Here is a 16655-nt window from a genome sequence, read left to right on the forward strand (position 1 = left end):
ATTCGAGTCTGCTTGGACGGATATCGTAGACATGGAATCGAGAAGATGCTGGATCATGGCCTCGGTGGGATTGGTTGTGGAAGGGGTTATTAGAGGGGAGATATGTCACATCAAGGGGAGTCAACCGGCCATGTACTTGGTATATGCATATCAGATCCCTTAATCTAGACGGATTGGTATCTATGTATCTGCTAGCGCTAACTAGATTTGCCCCGCACTTGATTGGGCTGTATGAAATAGAGTATACAGACCAGTACCTGTATACTTTACGGTACTCTAGTTTTCAGCTGTTCCAAATTTCAAGAGAATTATAGCGGCTTTCAAGCTACATGTTACGTGCTTAGACTTCTAAAGTAGTACTTAGTACCTACATAGAGAGGTTCATAGCTCGCCGTCCAAACTTGAGTCGCGAACTGCAAGGTTGTCTGAATTGATCTAAAACGCGTCGAACAGAACACCGGCGCTAGACAGGCCTCTATTGGTTCGACATTCGAGGCAGGACCCTTGCAGGCCAGTGGAGCCACTATTGGTCGGTGCAAAGAGAACAGGCTTTTGTCTGCACAGTTCTGGTCAGTTCTCTTAATCGAATTGGCTGTGCGGTGCTGTAAACCAACTGCGCTCGCTGCACAGCACTGCGAAACTTAGCTTCTACGCTGTTGCTAGGCCACTTTGGACCTCACCTAAAAAAACTCTCTGCAGCAGTTTCTTCTTCTCTTCTTCTCTTTCTCTCCCTCTCCTACCCCTACTCCTACTTCACCTCAATCATCACCAACTTCATTAGCAACCCCCAATTGCTTCCAACCTTCTACCAATTAGCAAAGGTATAACAGCTTTCAGTACTTCAGTACTTTCCTTACCATTGGGCCGAATCCTTCTTCAGCTCTGATAGCTAACTGGTTGGAGCTGTGGCATTTTAGCCTCTCTACTGCTAGCTACCTCTCTCCAACACCACAAACACCACTCTCTATCCCTCTGTCTACATCAAACGTTCGAAACTCCTAACCTCCACAATGGTAAGCCTTTTTGTTTTTTATTATTCCCGAGTAGTCGAACATCAGAATGCCGAGCATAGGTGTATGTGAGCTAACATGATTTGGCTGATCTCTCTGTAGTCTGTCGTTTCCCTCCTCAAAGTCAACATCCTGGACAACCCCGCACCCTTCAGTCGACCTTTCAAGTTCGAGATCACCTTCGAATGTGTCGAGCAACTCACCAAGGGTTAGACCAAACTGAATCTGATCCATGCTCCAAACTACGCTAACATAAGGTACTTGGTGTCAGACTTGGAGTGGAAACTAATCTACGTCGGTTCCGCCACGAGGTAGGATCTCTCCCCGCTCCACGTCGCGTGCCTAATCGCATGAGAAGAACGCGTACTGATTACCTTGCCTCTAGCTCCGATTACGATCAAGAGCTTGATTCCTTGCTTGTTGGACCAATCCCCGTTGGTGTCAATAAGTTCGAGTTCACGGCCGACCCACCAGCTTTGAATAAGATTCCAACCTCCGAGCTTCTCGGTGTCACTGTCATCCTCCTGACCGGTGCTTACGATGGCAGAGAGTTCATTCGTGTTGGTTACTATGTCAACAATGAATACGACAATGCCGAAATGAATGCAGAGCCTCCAAAGCAACCACAGATCGAGAGACTGATCAAAAACATACTGGCCGAGAAGCCTCGTGTTACTCGCTTCTCTATCAAATGGTACGTCAAATTCAGGCACGTTCACCTTCGTTGCTATTATACTCACAATCCGTGTCACAGGGACTCTGAGGAATCTGCTCCTGCCGAATTCCCGCCAGAACAACCGGAGGCTGATCTTGCGCCCGATGATGCCGACCAATACGGTGTCGAAGAACTCGAGGACGATGAGACCGAGGCCGAGGTTGAAGCCGAAGCTGAAACTGCCACCCGTGACCCCGATGCCATGGAAGAGGATACCGATATGGGAGGTGTTCCTGCTCCTGCTGTCGGTGATGAAGAATCCGCTGCTGAGGGTTCTGAAGATATTGAGGATAGCACCGACGATGAAGTCGAGGAAGAGGACGAGGAGGGCGGTGAAGAGGACGAAGCAATGGCTATGGACCACGATGGACCGGGTGTTGCTCCTGGTGGAGCTGGCCAACCTCCTGTCCAGCAGCCCATTGCCCAGCATTAAAGTCCCACTTCTTCGCTATTCACCTCTTTTTTTTGTTTCTGCCTTGACTACCTAGCATCGCAACGGGCGGATGTGTGAGCTTCATTTCTTCTTCCATATTAATTTTTTTTTTTTAGATTCTAAGCTCCAAGTGAGTATTCCTTCTACATACTCTCTTATGGCTTTGTGAGTCTCTATGTCGCAGCATGCATCGCCAGCAATGTTTCTTATCTTATCTTCTATCCTTTTTCTTTCTTAATGCCCTTTGCACGAAATAAATATCTTCCTCTTCCTCTTCTATTTTTTCTTTGTAAGGATAAACTGGGTTCGCTTGATCCAAGGGCTACATTCTTCCAACCAGGAATTCTCTCCCTCCTCATCCTCCCACTACCCTCAATTACCTACCTTCTTTCCTCCTATTATGATCATGTTCCGGTCCGAGATGAAGTGTGTTTCCTTGTCTGGCTTTTTCTTATGTAAAGACTAGTGCTAGAACATTTTCCTTATCTCTCATACCCCGCCGACTTTATGTATGCTCAGGCAGTGATGCTAGACCGCACTCTTTAGAGGTGCAATGATGAATAAAAAAAAGAACACTTTCATTCTTCCATACTTTCAGTAGATTCGTAATCATCACTACTTCGCCTCAAAATGAATCGATAGAACTTTAGTTCGTAAGTCGGCTGAGGCTGTGTTGCCAATACCCAGTTAACGTAATTACCAGCCAGCTACAGAAGGCGTCCCCACTAGCAGAAGCACTTTGTCCCTACGGCCATGGGCCGTCGGCGCGGTAGGCTATAGAACTAGTAAAGCATGGTTCCAGGAGGCCTTGAGGGAGTTCGGCATTGCAAGGAAGTCAGTCCAAAGGGAAGAGGTTATAACAGAAGCTACCGATATATAACGGCACCTCCCCTCCTCGCGCGGACAACCAATAACCCCCTCATCTCCCCTAACAACTAAACCCCGCGAACTCGATTTCAAATCTCGAATACGAACTACAGATTTTACCCTGACCCCCTAGAAATTAGAATACAATGGACGCCGAAACATCCCGATTCATTGATAATATTGTAGACCGTCGTATAATCGTCGCCTTCGACTTATTCGGCACGCTCCTAAGTACCGACTCGATCTCTAAGAAACTCGCGGAGTATTATCCTGATAAGTCCGGGGCGATATCTACTGCTTGGAGGAAGTATCAGTTGGAGTATACATGGAGGTTGAATTCTATGGGTAAGCTTTCACACGATATTGTATTTACAGGCCTTAGGGTATCTAGGGTTTCTTTTGTATCATATGCAATATAAGCGGATATTGATAATAGATATATTATATTAGGAACATTCGAACCCTTCGACACCATAACCCGCAAATCTCTCCTCCACGCCCTCTCCGAATCCTCAATCCCGCACGATGAATCCCAAATATCCCAAATCCTCACCTCCTACGCCTCTCTAACCCCCTTCCCGGACGTACCCACCTGCCTAGAAACAATAATATCCACAAAACACCTCCAACCAATAATCTTCACGAACGGTACTTCGAAGATGGCAAAGACTGCCGTAATAAACACCCCGGAGTTACAGTCATTCGGAAAAGTTAGAGAAAGGGATGCTATTTTGTCTGCGGATGAGATTGAAAAGTATAAACCTCATCCTATGATTTATCAATATTTGGCTGCCAAGGTTGGGAAGAGTATTACGGTGGGGGATAGGCATGGAGGTATCGATGAGGTTGTTCTGGTTTCGGCGAATCCGTTTGATATTGTTGGTGGGCAGGCAGTGGGGATGACGGGAGTTTGGGTTGATAGAGCTGGGAATGGATGGCATGATGCTCTCGCTGAGGATGGGCCTAAGGTTGTAATTCGGAGTTTGGAGGAATTGAAGGGGGTACTGGAGGGGATATTGGAGGCTAAGGGAATCGTTTGGGAGAAGGTCACTCAGGAAACCAAGGAGGGGTCGTGAGAGTACTATTCGGATGAAGATTGATGTCAAATAGCCCACGATGTCGAGTACCTGCATGGTTTAAGGGATAAGACTAGTATTGGGGTCGTAGCTAAGGAGGAAAGCCCCCCAGCGTTAACTAAAAGGAAATGTAGTATACTATAATGAAACAACAAGAATACAAGACTTCGACGGGTTTTGTACAAATGATTAACGGAATGTCAAGATGGAAGAAACGCCGTCCCCACGCATATAATACAAACTCTGGTAGACGTAACCCAGCCAAAAAAGAAACATGGCATCTACTCGTCCACTCGGACCATACACCCTCCCTACTTCTCCTCCTCCTCCTCCTTGCTCAACATTAACGATGCATCATCTATTTCTTGTCCTTCTTCTTCTTCTTTGGCGCTTCTTCCTCTTCATCTGGTTCTCTTGATCGCTTCTTTTCCTTCTTTTCGGATTTGTCTTTCTTGTCCTTCTTCTCTTCCTTCTTGTCCTTCTTGTCCTTCTTGTCCTTCTTGTCCTTCTTCTTGTCCTTCTTGTCCTCTTTCTCCTCCTTCTCCTCCTTCTCTTCCTTCTTATCCTTCTTCTTCTCTTTCTTGTCCTTCTTGTCCTTCTTATCCTTCTTCTTCTCGGCCTTTTCTTCATCTTTGCCGTGGATTTCGCGCTTCTCAAGTTTGGAAGTGTCGATCTCTTCATCATCCATATCATCATCAGAACCAGCATCGACATCAACATCGATATCAGCGAGAGCGAGATCCATTGCGTTTTTCTAGAATACCAATACCAATTAGTTTGTCATCTCAATACAACAATTCAAACTTCAGGTTCCAACTCACCATCGCAACCTCGTTCTTTGTAGGAGCGGCACCAGTGGCATAGAAATTTAATCGCTCCTCAACTTGAGCCTTCAATGCTTCACCGAACTTGGTGGTGGGAACATCCGAGAAACTGTCTATTCTCGAAGCAATGGAGCACTTGTTGGCAAGGAATCTGGATATCCGTCCCTTGTTCTTTGCTCCAGCACGTCCGATAAAGGACGAATGGTAGATCAACCCATACTTTGGTGTATTTCCCTTGGTCTTCAACGCTCTGAACAACGCTTTTTCGGCTCCCAAGATCTGGACTGTCGAAGCAGGGTACTTGCTCAAGTTGGTCAAACTACCAGCGTGCGAGATCAATCTAGCACCTACAACCTCACCGATCAAAGCTGCTAAGTTGGGTGCGACAATAGCCATCTTGTTGACTAAGTAGTCGTGTAGTTTCCTTCGGTACTCAGTCAAACTAACTACTCTCTGGGCGAAGTTTGTCACATTCTCCATATCTGCTTCGGAGATGTCCTGTCCCATGGAGACCTTGGCAGCGTCAATGATCGCCTGGGCGATATCAGCATCATCATTGACAGTGGCAGCGAGATCGTGGAGCTTTTCGTTGTTTAGTTTGGACTTGTCCTGGATGAAGAGGGCGAGTTTGGCGTATTGGTAGTTGTCGCTGACGATCTTGACGAGTTCGGGAAAATGCCAGGAGTACCATTCACGAACGCGCATGGCGAAGGTGTTGACATCTTTGTCGAGGAGGTCGAGAAGGGCAATGGATTGGATGATGTGGTTGCTGGGTTAACTGTGTCAGAACCGGTCGCCAGACGATAATACCACCGCCGCTACTGCGGCTACCACCACAAGTTGATGGGAACTTACTCATTCTTCTGGACAGAGAACTTGACCTTAGCTCTGGAGAAAGCGTGACCGAGACCGAGACTTGCACGCTCGACATCGCCGGACTGCAATTGTTTGAGGAGCTTGGTGGAGTGCAGCCTCAGACCACGGATGAGGTCCTGGACGACTTCATTGGTCTCGCATTGGACATTGGGGAAGTCGGCTTTGATGGAAGTGGCGAGATTCTTGTCTGCGATTCCGAGCACGACCTTCTTCTTCTTTGCAGAGGGGAGGTTGGCCTGTAGGAGAGTCTTGAGGTACTCAGACATGATACCTATTCAAGGATTACTTGTTCAGTGATTGTCCATCATCCCGAAGTAGGAGAGGAAACTACGTACCCTCAGAGATATCATTGGCATTCTCAAGAGCATGCGCTGCGCCCCTATAATATGCGATATCGACGTTAGCTATCCAATTCGTTCAAACCTTTCGCGACTTCTACCAAGGCGGAAAAAAAAAGAGGATTGGTGAGGACATACTGGAACGGCGCGAAGGACACCAATTTCACCATCTTTCCGAACTTTGCCAGGTCCTGAATAGACTCCTGGACCTCCTTGAGACGATTTCCAATGGTCTCGGGTTGCATAACGACCTCAAAGATCGAATAGCCGACGGCATTTTCGAGGAGGACGTAGTCGACAGCCGCCATTGTGTCGGTTGGACTTTCGATTCAATTTGATACTAATTGTATAAGTAGATATATGTGTACTGATAGCCCGCGATATCCTATCCGCCTGACCAAACCCGGTATCAAAAATAGGTAGTGTCGAGGAGGGTCACGATGGTTGGCGATGGCTGGGGTTTTGGGTGTGGTGTTTTTTAGTTCGATGGCTTCTGAAGAAAAACTGAATTTTTGAAAATTTCAGCGTGGAAGGTCACAAATGCGGCTTAGTGTTACTTCCCAGCCCAATGCGGCTTAAAAAGGCACATCGTGTGGCTGGTGAGGGTAGGCAAAGTGTGGCTGGTGCTAGGATGTGGGACAAACAGGAAAAACTTCGAACAACAAATTCGAGCTGGTTCTATCGATAACACGCACACACACCCCACCATAACACGCTTTTTTATACCTTTTTACCATCATCGACGATAAATTTTTACTCGATCACGGTTTGGAAGAACTCGGATTTCAAGATACGAAGCTATAGATATCAAATTTGAAGCTTGGGAAGGATGTCGGCAGCTCAGTTGTTAAATCCAAAGGCCGAGAGCAGGGTATGAGGGAGACAACCAGAGCGGGATCGAAACAAGATGCTGATATTTGTCGTTTTAGAGGAGAGGTGAAGCTCTCAGAGTCAATATCAATGCCGGTATTGGGCTGCAGGAAGTGTTAAGGTCAAATTTGGGACCTATGGGGTATGTCCAGTCGATAGAGCTTGGCCTTTGGAGTGGATAGCTGACGAATACTTGAATAGGACGATAAAAATGTTGGTATCTTCGCGATTATAATGAATATAAGGTTCTAATAGCTAAATTTCGATATCCAGGCTGGTAGATGGAGCTGGAGGTGTAAGTTCATAGTCCTGTAATGCTATACGTACCTCGATACTAATTTGTCCGCTGGCAGATTAAACTTACGAAAGATGGCAAGGTTCGATTTCATACCCGTATTTTCCATCCTAGGCGAAGGGAACTTATACAGTCATAGGTTTTATTGAGCGAGATGCAAATTCAGAGCCCGACGGCAGTTCTTATTGCTCGTAAGTATACCATATATCCGGTCTAGTCCATACCATGACACTAACTTTGACACTAGGTGCTGTACGTATTCCGATGGTCTAGGATAGTCGTATACGAAACTCATACGATCAATTTACATATAGGCCACAGCTCAGGACGAAATCACAGGAGACGGCACTACTTCGGTAGTCTTATTAGTCGGCGAGCTACTACGCCAGGCTGACCGATATATCTCCGAAGGCGTTCATCCACGTGTTATCGTTGATGGGTTCGAAATTGCCAAAACCGCTTCTCTAAAGGTATATACCTTGACGCTTCCAATCTACAGATAAGCAGGAAAGAAATATTATGCATACTAGCTAAACCTTTTATAGTTCCTTGATGGCTTCAAGCAAGATGCCACAGTTGACCGTGAACTCCTCCTTTCCGTCGCCCGCACCACCCTCTCGACCAAGTTGTCCCAAGCTGTCGCCGAGACTCTTACCCCGAGCGTCGTGGATGCGGTTCTAGCGATTCACAATCCACCAGAAAAAATCGATCTACATATGGTTGAGATCATGACCATGCAACACCAGACGGCTTCTGAGACCCAACTGATACGGGGTCTTGCTCTCGACCACGGTGCTCGTCACCCCGACATGCCTAAGCAGGTCAAGGACGCCTACATCCTTGCCCTTAACGTCTCTCTTGAGTACGAGAAGAGCGAAGTCAACTCCTCGTTCTTCTACAGCAGTGCAGGCCAACGTGAGAAACTAGTTGAGAGCGAACGTAAATTTGTTGACGAAAAGCTTCGAAGGATTGTTGAGTTAAAGAAAGAAGTTTGCGGGGCCGACCCGTCGAAGGGATTTGTTATCGTCAACCAGAAGGGTATCGATCCCTTGTCTTTGGATGTTCTTTGCAAGAATGGTATTTTCGCACTGAGGCGAGCAAAGAGGAGAAACATGGAGCGATTGCAGCTCGTTACTGGTTGCGTATCGCAAAACAGTGTGGACGATTTATCTCCGGAGGTCCTTGGATGGGCCGGAAATGTCCACGAACACACTCTTGGCGAGGAGAAGTACACGTTTATTGAGGAGGTCAAGGATCCTAAGTCTGCTACAATTCTTATCAAGGGGCCCAACGCGCACACAATAGCTCAGGTCAAGGATGCAGTACGAGATGGTTTGAGGAGTGTCTATAATATGATTACAGATGAGTGTGTTGTTCCAGGTGCTGGTGCTTTCCAGATCGCCTGTGCTGCGCATCTGTCGGGTGATGAATTCAGGAAAGAGATCAAGGGCAAGGCAAAGACCGGTGTTCAGGCCTTTGCCGATGCTTTGTTGATTATCCCTAAGACTTTGGCCCAGAATGCAGGATTTGACATCCAGGACAGCTGTGAGTAGTAACATGGCAAAACTCTTCAAACGGAAACATTATAAAACTAACGAGTTTGACACTAGTATCGGCTCTACAGGACGAGCATGCAGAGGGCCATACCGTTGGATTGGATCTTACAACCGGAGAGCCAATGGATCCCGTCAGCGCTGGTGTCTACGATTCTTACAGAGTTTTGAGGAATGCGATTGCATCTAGTTCTAGCATTGCATCGAACTTGCTACTGTGTGATGAGATGTTGAAGGCTAGGCACATGGTAAGTCTTTTTTTATATCCTTTTCTCTTTTTTTCCAACCTCAACAGGTCTGTAGGATGTTATTATGACTAACAATTTTAATAGGGCGCAAAGACCGGGCCTGGCGGAGAGCCAGAAGAATAAGTACGATAAAAACGAAAAGTCATATTTTATGTATACCTAAGCATTATAGACCAGCAGAGCCAAACGGTTAGAATCCAAAAGCCAATACGATTCGTTAATGCAACATCAGTATACCATGACGACATTTTTGCAAATCTGTCGGATATTCCACTGGACGGCATGAGACTGGTAGAAAGAAAAATTTTTTTTTCTTCGGGCAGTTCATCATCGTTGGAAGTGATTAAATGTGCATACATCAGGAGCTCGAGATGGTGAACCTATGGGAGCAATAAAAGCGTAAAATTCCGCATGAAAACGGAATAAATTGACAAAAAATGGAAAAAAAATGAAAAAAACAAAAACCAAAATGAAAAAAAAAAAGAGGAATGTTGAACCCATTTAAAATTTTTGTAGGCAGGCCCTGGCCTAGGATCGAGAATTTTGTATTCTCGATTAAAGAGAAGAACTTCGATTTGAGCCTTTTACGCCACAGATGCATTGTCCGGTCTTGGTGCCACACATGTACATACACACTCGCCACCAGCATGCGCACTGGCACTGATTTTCTCCAGACCAAAATGGCTTTTGCATTGGCTGCACTGATCAACATGGTGATAAACCTAAAGCATCGACGATTAATTAATATCGAGAAAGAATAAAGAAAGGAGTCTCCAATGACGTATACTACATCGACATGCAGCAATGATCCCTGTCAGAGTCCCCACCGACGGCAGATCACCACAACCTCAATCGACCGATCTGTTGGGATTGTATCCCAGAAAAAACAAACAAAAGAAGAAAAAACAAAAAACAAGAATTTACGAGTGCCCTGAGAATCTTGAGATTTCCTGCTTGGATCAGGAACGACGGGACCCTGCTTTTTTTCTCCCTTTTTCACAGAATCGAGATTTTGAGATCGAAATCTGAGAATTCGATTATTACCTTGATACCTTGGTCGCTTTTAAAACTTTAGTAGGGTAGGTAGTAGGGTAAAAAAATACAACAGGTGTCATGTGTTGACATCGATCGATCGGAGACCGAACATCTCCATATTTCCACAACGACACCATGTAACACGGCTTCAGGCGGTCTCGTGACCCCTTTCTCGGGTTAACACCCTTACAATACTATATAAGGGCTATAGTTAAACTTGTACCCCAGGCCATACTAGTATGTAATGGCGTCTATCAATGTCAATGCTGGCCACTTTCCATGCGGCTGTGAGTTAAGTTTTGTAAGAAACGGCGAACAATAGGGCCAGGAGGAGGAGGAGGTGGTGGTGGTGGTCGTGGAATAGGAGGTTCAGCCACGGTACCAAGCAGCACACAAATTAAATGTAAACGTTTACGTGTACTACCAATAGTAATGGTTCTTCCGACAAGGTCATTGATTTTGCCACCACTGCGGCACGGGAGGCAAAAAACATAAAAAAACAGGAATTCTCCCCAGGGACGTGCATTTTGATGCGGCATGGCCGAAAATGAAAAAAAAAAGGTGAACTGATCAACATTGTGCATGTGTGGACCAATCGGCGGGGTTTCTCACCCTGGGAGGGGAAGTCTGGTCCGTATATGAGACTTAAAACGGTGAAGCATCCCTTCGAACGACTAGGAATCAATATTCTGAGCCTCAAATGATCGGAAGTACATACCTAAGAAGTGAAGAACCGTTGCCAATTGTTTGTAAGGCTGAATTAAGGTTGAAGGCATGTAACTACAGGTACTTGTACAGGAGAGAGCCATGCGTGCCATGGGCTTGGACACTTACTGTGTAGAGGTTAGTCCTTAAGCCTTGCAAGGGAAGTCCAATAGCTTTGTGAACTTTTGCATTCTTTGGCATGAGATCGGGATAGCAAAGTCAATGGACAAAATTCGAATTACATGTTGCATTGTATTGTCTGATATCGAAGGCTGCACGCTGTGGGCGTTTGCTGGCCCCGCCTTAGCCGAAAGGGATGAACCAGGCAGACCAGGGCGAACAGCACCAAAAGGTCAACCGATCGACCGATCCCGTCCAAACGGTGGGAGTGTTTGGCCCACGCAAGGGCAACAGCAGCACCATCGAACAGGTCTAATCAGGCCCGCTACTACAAGGTACGGACATTCAGTCGCAAGATCAGAACGGGCAGAGATTTGCGCTGCAACCACCCAGAAGCAGACGGGACTCCCCAAAAAAAACAAATACGAAAACTAAAGCGGATTTTTAAGTTTTTAAAAGTTCCCTTTCGATGAAACTAACGACATGCGCAACACAATACCGGCCCCTCCCCCCCGAAAGGCTGTTGCTGGCGATGGACAGCTAAATCCTCGATCCCTAAAGCCGTCTAATATTCTCCAAGGTTTCGCACTGCTGTAAAGTACGGAGTTGCACCCCGACCAATGACAGGCCGGAACGGGTCTCTGCCTGATACCTGATACCTGATAGGATCCTGTCGACCCGACGTGGGGGAATTTGGTCATGTTGTTCCAATACAGATGATACTTATGCAGGGAAGGGGAGCGCACTTTGGGATCTGGCGGAGGTCATATGTACGGCCGACGACCGATTCGACGGAAATACCAACATGCAAGTATTTCCAGACGGAAGTACAAGTACAAGAGACAAGTACAAGCTTCAAAAAGGTATCGTCATGCATCTGGACGAAGGTTGCATCAACCGTTCCGTTTGCCGGTTTTTTTCCCTCGCCAGGGTTGACGGCCTGCGACATGGCCTGAAAACCTCGATAGACAGTCAATTTGGCGATGGCGGCCGCCCTCAGACATGTCAGGAGCCCGGCCATTTCGTCAACAGTGGGGAATCGACGGTTTAAGGGCTCCTCGGACTGAAAGGCGCCTAGGCCCGGAGAATCGAGAATCATCAAGGCGATCGGACCCTGGGCAGCCGTGTGGAATCCAGCCCCAGAAGTCCTGCCAAACCCTGATTCCCTTGCGACTTGCCACTGACATTGCTCAATGACGCTGGCTTGTGACCGCGGCTTGTCATTGGTCCGATCGCTCCAGGATGTTTTCCAGGTGCCTGAGGATCGAGAAACACCAGGAATTTTCGTTGGAGATGCCATATTTGCGGTCCGGCCTGGTGCTGGCCTCTGCCTCAGCGAAGGTCTCCTGTGCCCTGTTAATCACTCCACTCCCAAAATACCGGTTCTGTGGGGCAAAAACAGGGCAGACTTGACTCCCGTCCCCCCTATAATAGGGAAAAATATTAATTTCCAATTTTTCCAATTGGTATACCAGTGCATGTGTCACCAGGAGAGGAAAGAAAGAAAGAGAAAAAAAAGTATAGCTTCTTTTCCAAATTTAAATTACGGAAGAACCAAACAAAAAAAGAATAACGGGAAATCCTGATCTACCCGGGGCTAATCGTCACGATACCTGCTGGTAGAATCAGCTTATCCTTTTTTTTCCCTCTTTCTTCTCGAACTCATCCCATAATTCTAACTTCTTTACGACCTCTACACGACATTTTCACGACCGGAAAAAAAAGTCTTTTTCTTTTATCATAATTATTAAAAAAAGGGTCCATATTGCCTCCCCCCCGGGTTGATAACATCAAGGGCTATTGATTACAGCGATGAGTGTGGACTATGTTGTATAGTCAACGACTCTGGCTATTATAGCTTCGGGAACAACTGATCACCAATATATAAGACACACGCGATAGCTTGGGCTTTCTCATGTCGACGACAAACGTCCAAGGCAATCATATGTCGGTCGGTAGCAAGAGCCCGAAATCATCACCCTCGAAATCGCAGAAAGGACGAAATCAAAGGAGAACTTCTCCAGAAGCTTCGGTATCTCTTCGCCATGGAATCACATCTGCAAGTGCATCGGAACCAAACAGGGCCTTTGCCATCCCGCCAACACTACCACACCGAAGCCCGATTAGCCACAAAAGTCCCTTACGATCTTCGTCGCCATCCTCGCAGCATAAGAAACATGCAGCTAAAAAGCTTCAGCAATCACAAGACCAAGGGGCTGGAATGGCTGCGGTGGAGGAGGAGCCGCACCAACCGTTGACAAACGAGGTTGATCGAGAATCTGTGGTTAATTCAAGCGCCAGTGGAAGCAATGATCGAAGCGTCCCAGAGGATTGGTTTAAGAGTCTAAATACCAATGTGGGCGACTTCAACAAGCCAACCGTAGCTGATGGTAGGTACTAAAACCGAAACAAAAAAGAAAGAAAGAAAGAAAGAAAGAAGTGTGCCTGTTTATATATAATGGAGGGCCTCTGCATCCTTTGAGTCTGTGCTAACTTCCATTATTAACCTAGGCGATTCACCTTACTATCTGCCCTCGGAAAAGAAGAGAAAGCAGAGGCACCAACTCAACCCAAACGTGAGAGCAGCGGCGATAGCTAGTGGTGGAATTCTCCCCATTTTCCCCGGAAATCATACTACAAATCTCGGTCGGCTAGCTCCATTCCCGAATCTAAATTACCCGCCTATGGCCCAGACGCAGGATTCCGAAGATGAGAGCGATGTATACAGAAGTGTCATTGACGACCTCACGATCAAGAGTAAGTGGGCTCTCTGTCTCTTTCTTATTTTTTGGTGTAAGCTATTCGAGTGATCCTTGGCGGGATGTGATCCTTGATCTGGGAATTGAGAAGGGAATGCGGGGACAAACGCTGGTAGCCACCATGTGATGATGATCAGGTTTTTTTTTTTTTTTTTCCCCAATAAGAATGATCCTGCTAACTTATGTTGCAACGCTTTCCACAGATAAGAAGCTGAAAAAGAAGTTACGTAAAATGGAGAGACTGCATTGTAATGAACTTGATGAAGAAAAGCTCTTTGAAGTTCGGTGCTATGGGCTTCCTCCGTAAGTAGTGTTGCCGTGTTGTTGTGCAGGTCCAATGTCTCGACGCCGCGTCGATATTTTGAGGATGAAGTCCAGGCTGATGATGCCTTTTCTTTGTTATCATGATATTTTAGATCCCGTAAGCAGGAGCTACAAGAGCTGCTGCAGAATTTCGCTGCTGGAATGGATGGTGCTGGCAAAGTCTATGAAACCAAACGTTCCGATTCGATATCCAATGCCAATGCGACCACCTCGACCAATCCGTCTTCTTCGTCACTTTTACAAAATGCAGATTCGGCGTATGCCACAGAGACTCGCATGACAAGTTTGGATGGAGGCTCGGGTGATGCGACTAAATCCAATCCTCCCAACGTGGAACAAGTAAGGCCTCAGTCTAGGAGGGCGCCAATTTCATCATTGCACCCAGGCAACCGACCATTACAATTTGCAAACGAAAGAACTAGGATGAAGATGGTTGTTAGACGACTGGAACAATTGTTCACGGGGAGTGATGCTCTTCAATCGGAGTTAGAAAAGTCGCAGTTTCAACAGAAAGTGGCGGTCGCTGCAGCTACGGAAAAACATGACACCCCAGTAGATGAAGTGCTTGCTGAATCCGGTGACGAGGATGATCGAAGAGAAGCTGCCATGATGTCACACCAACAAGACGACGATTTGACGAAAGAAAAGAATCAAGATCAGAAATCGTTTTTCGATCCGTCCCATCAGAGGCCTACCCGACCTATGGACATAGACCCAAACCGAGCTCAAGTTGCGGCTGACAATCTTGAGTATCTTGAACACCTCTCTTTCTCTTCAGCTCACAAGAATCATCATAGGCCCACGTCCGCCGGAGACATTACTGGATGGGTTTACCTTAACTTGATCAACAACATGGCGCAGATACACACCCTCCATGTTTCACTCTCATTCATTAAGAAATCCATTCGGGCAATGAGCGACAAGCTTGAATTGAGTCCGGATGGGAATAAAATCAGATGGAAAGGTGGCTTCATTGGTACGAAAATGAGCAGCGAAAATGATTCAAGCAGTGGGATGGGAGATTCAAGTAATGGTGAATCATCGCCGGGTGAAGGCTCTTCCGGTTTGAAATCCAAAACAAAACTGTCATCCGAAGGAAACTCAGGCACTAAAGCTGTTCCGGCCAAAGATATGAAGTCTGGGATATCTCAGATTTCTTCTCCTGTTCCTACACCAAGCGCCTATAACATTGACGCCTTCCGTTACAGACCGTTGATGTTTCACAGCCTGAGCGCGCAGAAGAGCAGTTCAACCGACCAGTCGGAACAAGATGAATCCGAGAGCAGCTCGGAGGCCGAGACTAATAATTCTGGTGGTCCGGCTCCGATCCTCGAGTCTGGTTCAAATGTTGGGCTCAGTGATATGGTTAAGTTAGCACCAATCGATGGGGCTGTCATATACTTTGGAGGTGCGCCTTTCTGCACTGACTTAAGTGCCCAGGTTGTTTTTCGAGACGGAGGTCATGCCTTCGCGAGGAGCGGGGATGGCAAAAACTATGACAGATTTGTTGAGGAGCCTGTTGGGCCTCCAGGGCCTGCGACGAGCAGAGGCAGCGATGATATAGAATCGCTGGATCATCAACCTCTCTCGAAATTTGACTGGTCTTCACAGGATGTGGAAATGAGTTTAACGGATGATTCTGAAGAGATTCTCCCTAAACTTACGTCGATTATTTCACCAACCACTGTTGAACTCCCTTCTTCAATACCATCTCCACGTCCATTTGAATTTTCCGGGATTGGTGGTGTCCGAGCTGAGGACAACTTCGTTATGTATGTCAAGACAATTCAAAAGCCCGTCAATACTCGGAAATCTCGACTCCGGAAAAATGGAATAATCCGCCACCTGATACCCCAAGAAACCCTCAGCCAATTCCTTGCTGACGACAACCCTACTTCTGTGATTGGATTCGAGAGCGAAATTACTGAGACGAATCACATCAAGCTACAGCCTTCTAAACTTCCCGATCCCGTTTTTGCAGTTTATCTAAGTGAAGATTCCTCCGACCCCTTTGCTTCTACCTCCGATGAACCCCAATCACATTTGTCTTTTGCCTATAATATTGAATCCGACTCTCGTTCTTCTGGCGAGGGAATCCCTTCTTTCTACAGTCCAGACATTGGTGATCTTTCTCCGATGGATCTAGACGCGGAGGAAGAAATCGCCATAGATGGCAATCCTCTCGCACCTCTAAGCGTTGTAGCCACTGCAGGGAGCGAAGATGGAAGTATTACTGGTTCAATGAAGGATACTCATATACTAAAATCTTTGGATGATATGGATATTGGCACCCTTTGATGATATTTTTTATTAAAAGCTTTACCTTTTGCATGGGGGACAAAACAAAACTCTGTTATATTCCGCATATGTTCTTTCGCTTTATTAGCCTTGTTTTTTCGTTTCCCACACCGTCTTCCGCGTCATCTTCCATTCCTCGTTTTAAGCATTCATATCTACTGACATTTCCCTGGCGTTTTGTTGGGTATCATCTTCGACATTTTCTAGATACCACTTTATTTTCTTTGGAAACCTTTTTTTTTTGCCCTTCCTCTTCCTCGTTTTCCTCTCGTTTTTTTTATATTTTTATCTTTGTGGGATTCCTTTTTC

The 16655-nt window shown here is 46.4% G+C and overlaps 6 protein-coding genes across 6 annotated transcripts; 4 read left to right on the forward strand and 2 right to left on the reverse strand.

Moving 5' to 3' along the window:
- Positions 1-1010: 1010 nt before the first annotated feature.
- On the forward strand, positions 1011-2158 carry AOL_s00054g628 (uncharacterized protein; the record flags this gene model as incomplete). Its single annotated transcript, XM_011121944.1, has 5 exons — positions 1011-1013; positions 1113-1218; positions 1282-1321; positions 1396-1704; positions 1765-2158. 5 exons carry the CDS (start codon positions 1011-1013, stop codon positions 2156-2158), a joined length of 852 nt encoding a protein of 283 aa, XP_011120246.1.
- Positions 2159-3171: 1013 nt separating this feature from the next.
- AOL_s00054g629 (uncharacterized protein) lies at positions 3172-4101 on the forward strand (the record flags this gene model as incomplete). Its single annotated transcript, XM_011121945.1, has 2 exons — positions 3172-3370; positions 3476-4101. The coding sequence occupies 2 exons, from the start codon at positions 3172-3174 to the stop codon at positions 4099-4101; spliced, it is 825 nt and encodes a 274-aa protein (XP_011120247.1).
- Positions 4102-4459: 358 nt separating this feature from the next.
- Positions 4460-6447, reverse strand: AOL_s00054g630 (uncharacterized protein; the record flags this gene model as incomplete). Its single annotated transcript, XM_011121946.1, has 5 exons — positions 4460-4855; positions 4923-5694; positions 5781-6072; positions 6137-6180; positions 6278-6447. 5 exons carry the CDS (start codon positions 6445-6447, stop codon positions 4460-4462), a joined length of 1674 nt encoding a protein of 557 aa, XP_011120248.1.
- Positions 6448-6968: 521 nt separating this feature from the next.
- Positions 6969-9228, forward strand: AOL_s00054g631 (uncharacterized protein; the record flags this gene model as incomplete). The annotated part of the gene is made up of 11 exons (XM_011121947.1): positions 6969-7010; positions 7069-7151; positions 7211-7222; positions 7283-7304; positions 7363-7386; positions 7444-7495; positions 7552-7556; positions 7619-7774; positions 7850-8849; positions 8915-9105; positions 9190-9228. The coding sequence occupies 11 exons, from the start codon at positions 6969-6971 to the stop codon at positions 9226-9228; spliced, it is 1626 nt and encodes a 541-aa protein (XP_011120249.1).
- A 2434-nt stretch (positions 9229-11662) lies between these two features.
- AOL_s00054g632 (uncharacterized protein) lies at positions 11663-12265 on the reverse strand (the record flags this gene model as incomplete). Its single annotated transcript, XM_011121948.1, has 1 exon — positions 11663-12265. One exon carries the CDS (start codon positions 12263-12265, stop codon positions 11663-11665), a length of 603 nt encoding a protein of 200 aa, XP_011120250.1.
- A 615-nt stretch (positions 12266-12880) lies between these two features.
- On the forward strand, positions 12881-16346 carry AOL_s00054g633 (uncharacterized protein; the record flags this gene model as incomplete). The annotated part of the gene is made up of 4 exons (XM_011121949.1): positions 12881-13355; positions 13477-13722; positions 13928-14027; positions 14141-16346. The coding sequence occupies 4 exons, from the start codon at positions 12881-12883 to the stop codon at positions 16344-16346; spliced, it is 3027 nt and encodes a 1008-aa protein (XP_011120251.1).
- Between the last annotated feature and the right edge of the window lie 309 nt (positions 16347-16655).

This window comes from Orbilia oligospora (assembly GCF_000225545.1).
Source record: "Orbilia oligospora ATCC 24927 unplaced genomic scaffold scaffold00054, whole genome shotgun sequence".
Classification (NCBI taxonomy): Eukaryota; Fungi; Ascomycota; class Orbiliomycetes; order Orbiliales; family Orbiliaceae; genus Orbilia; species Orbilia oligospora.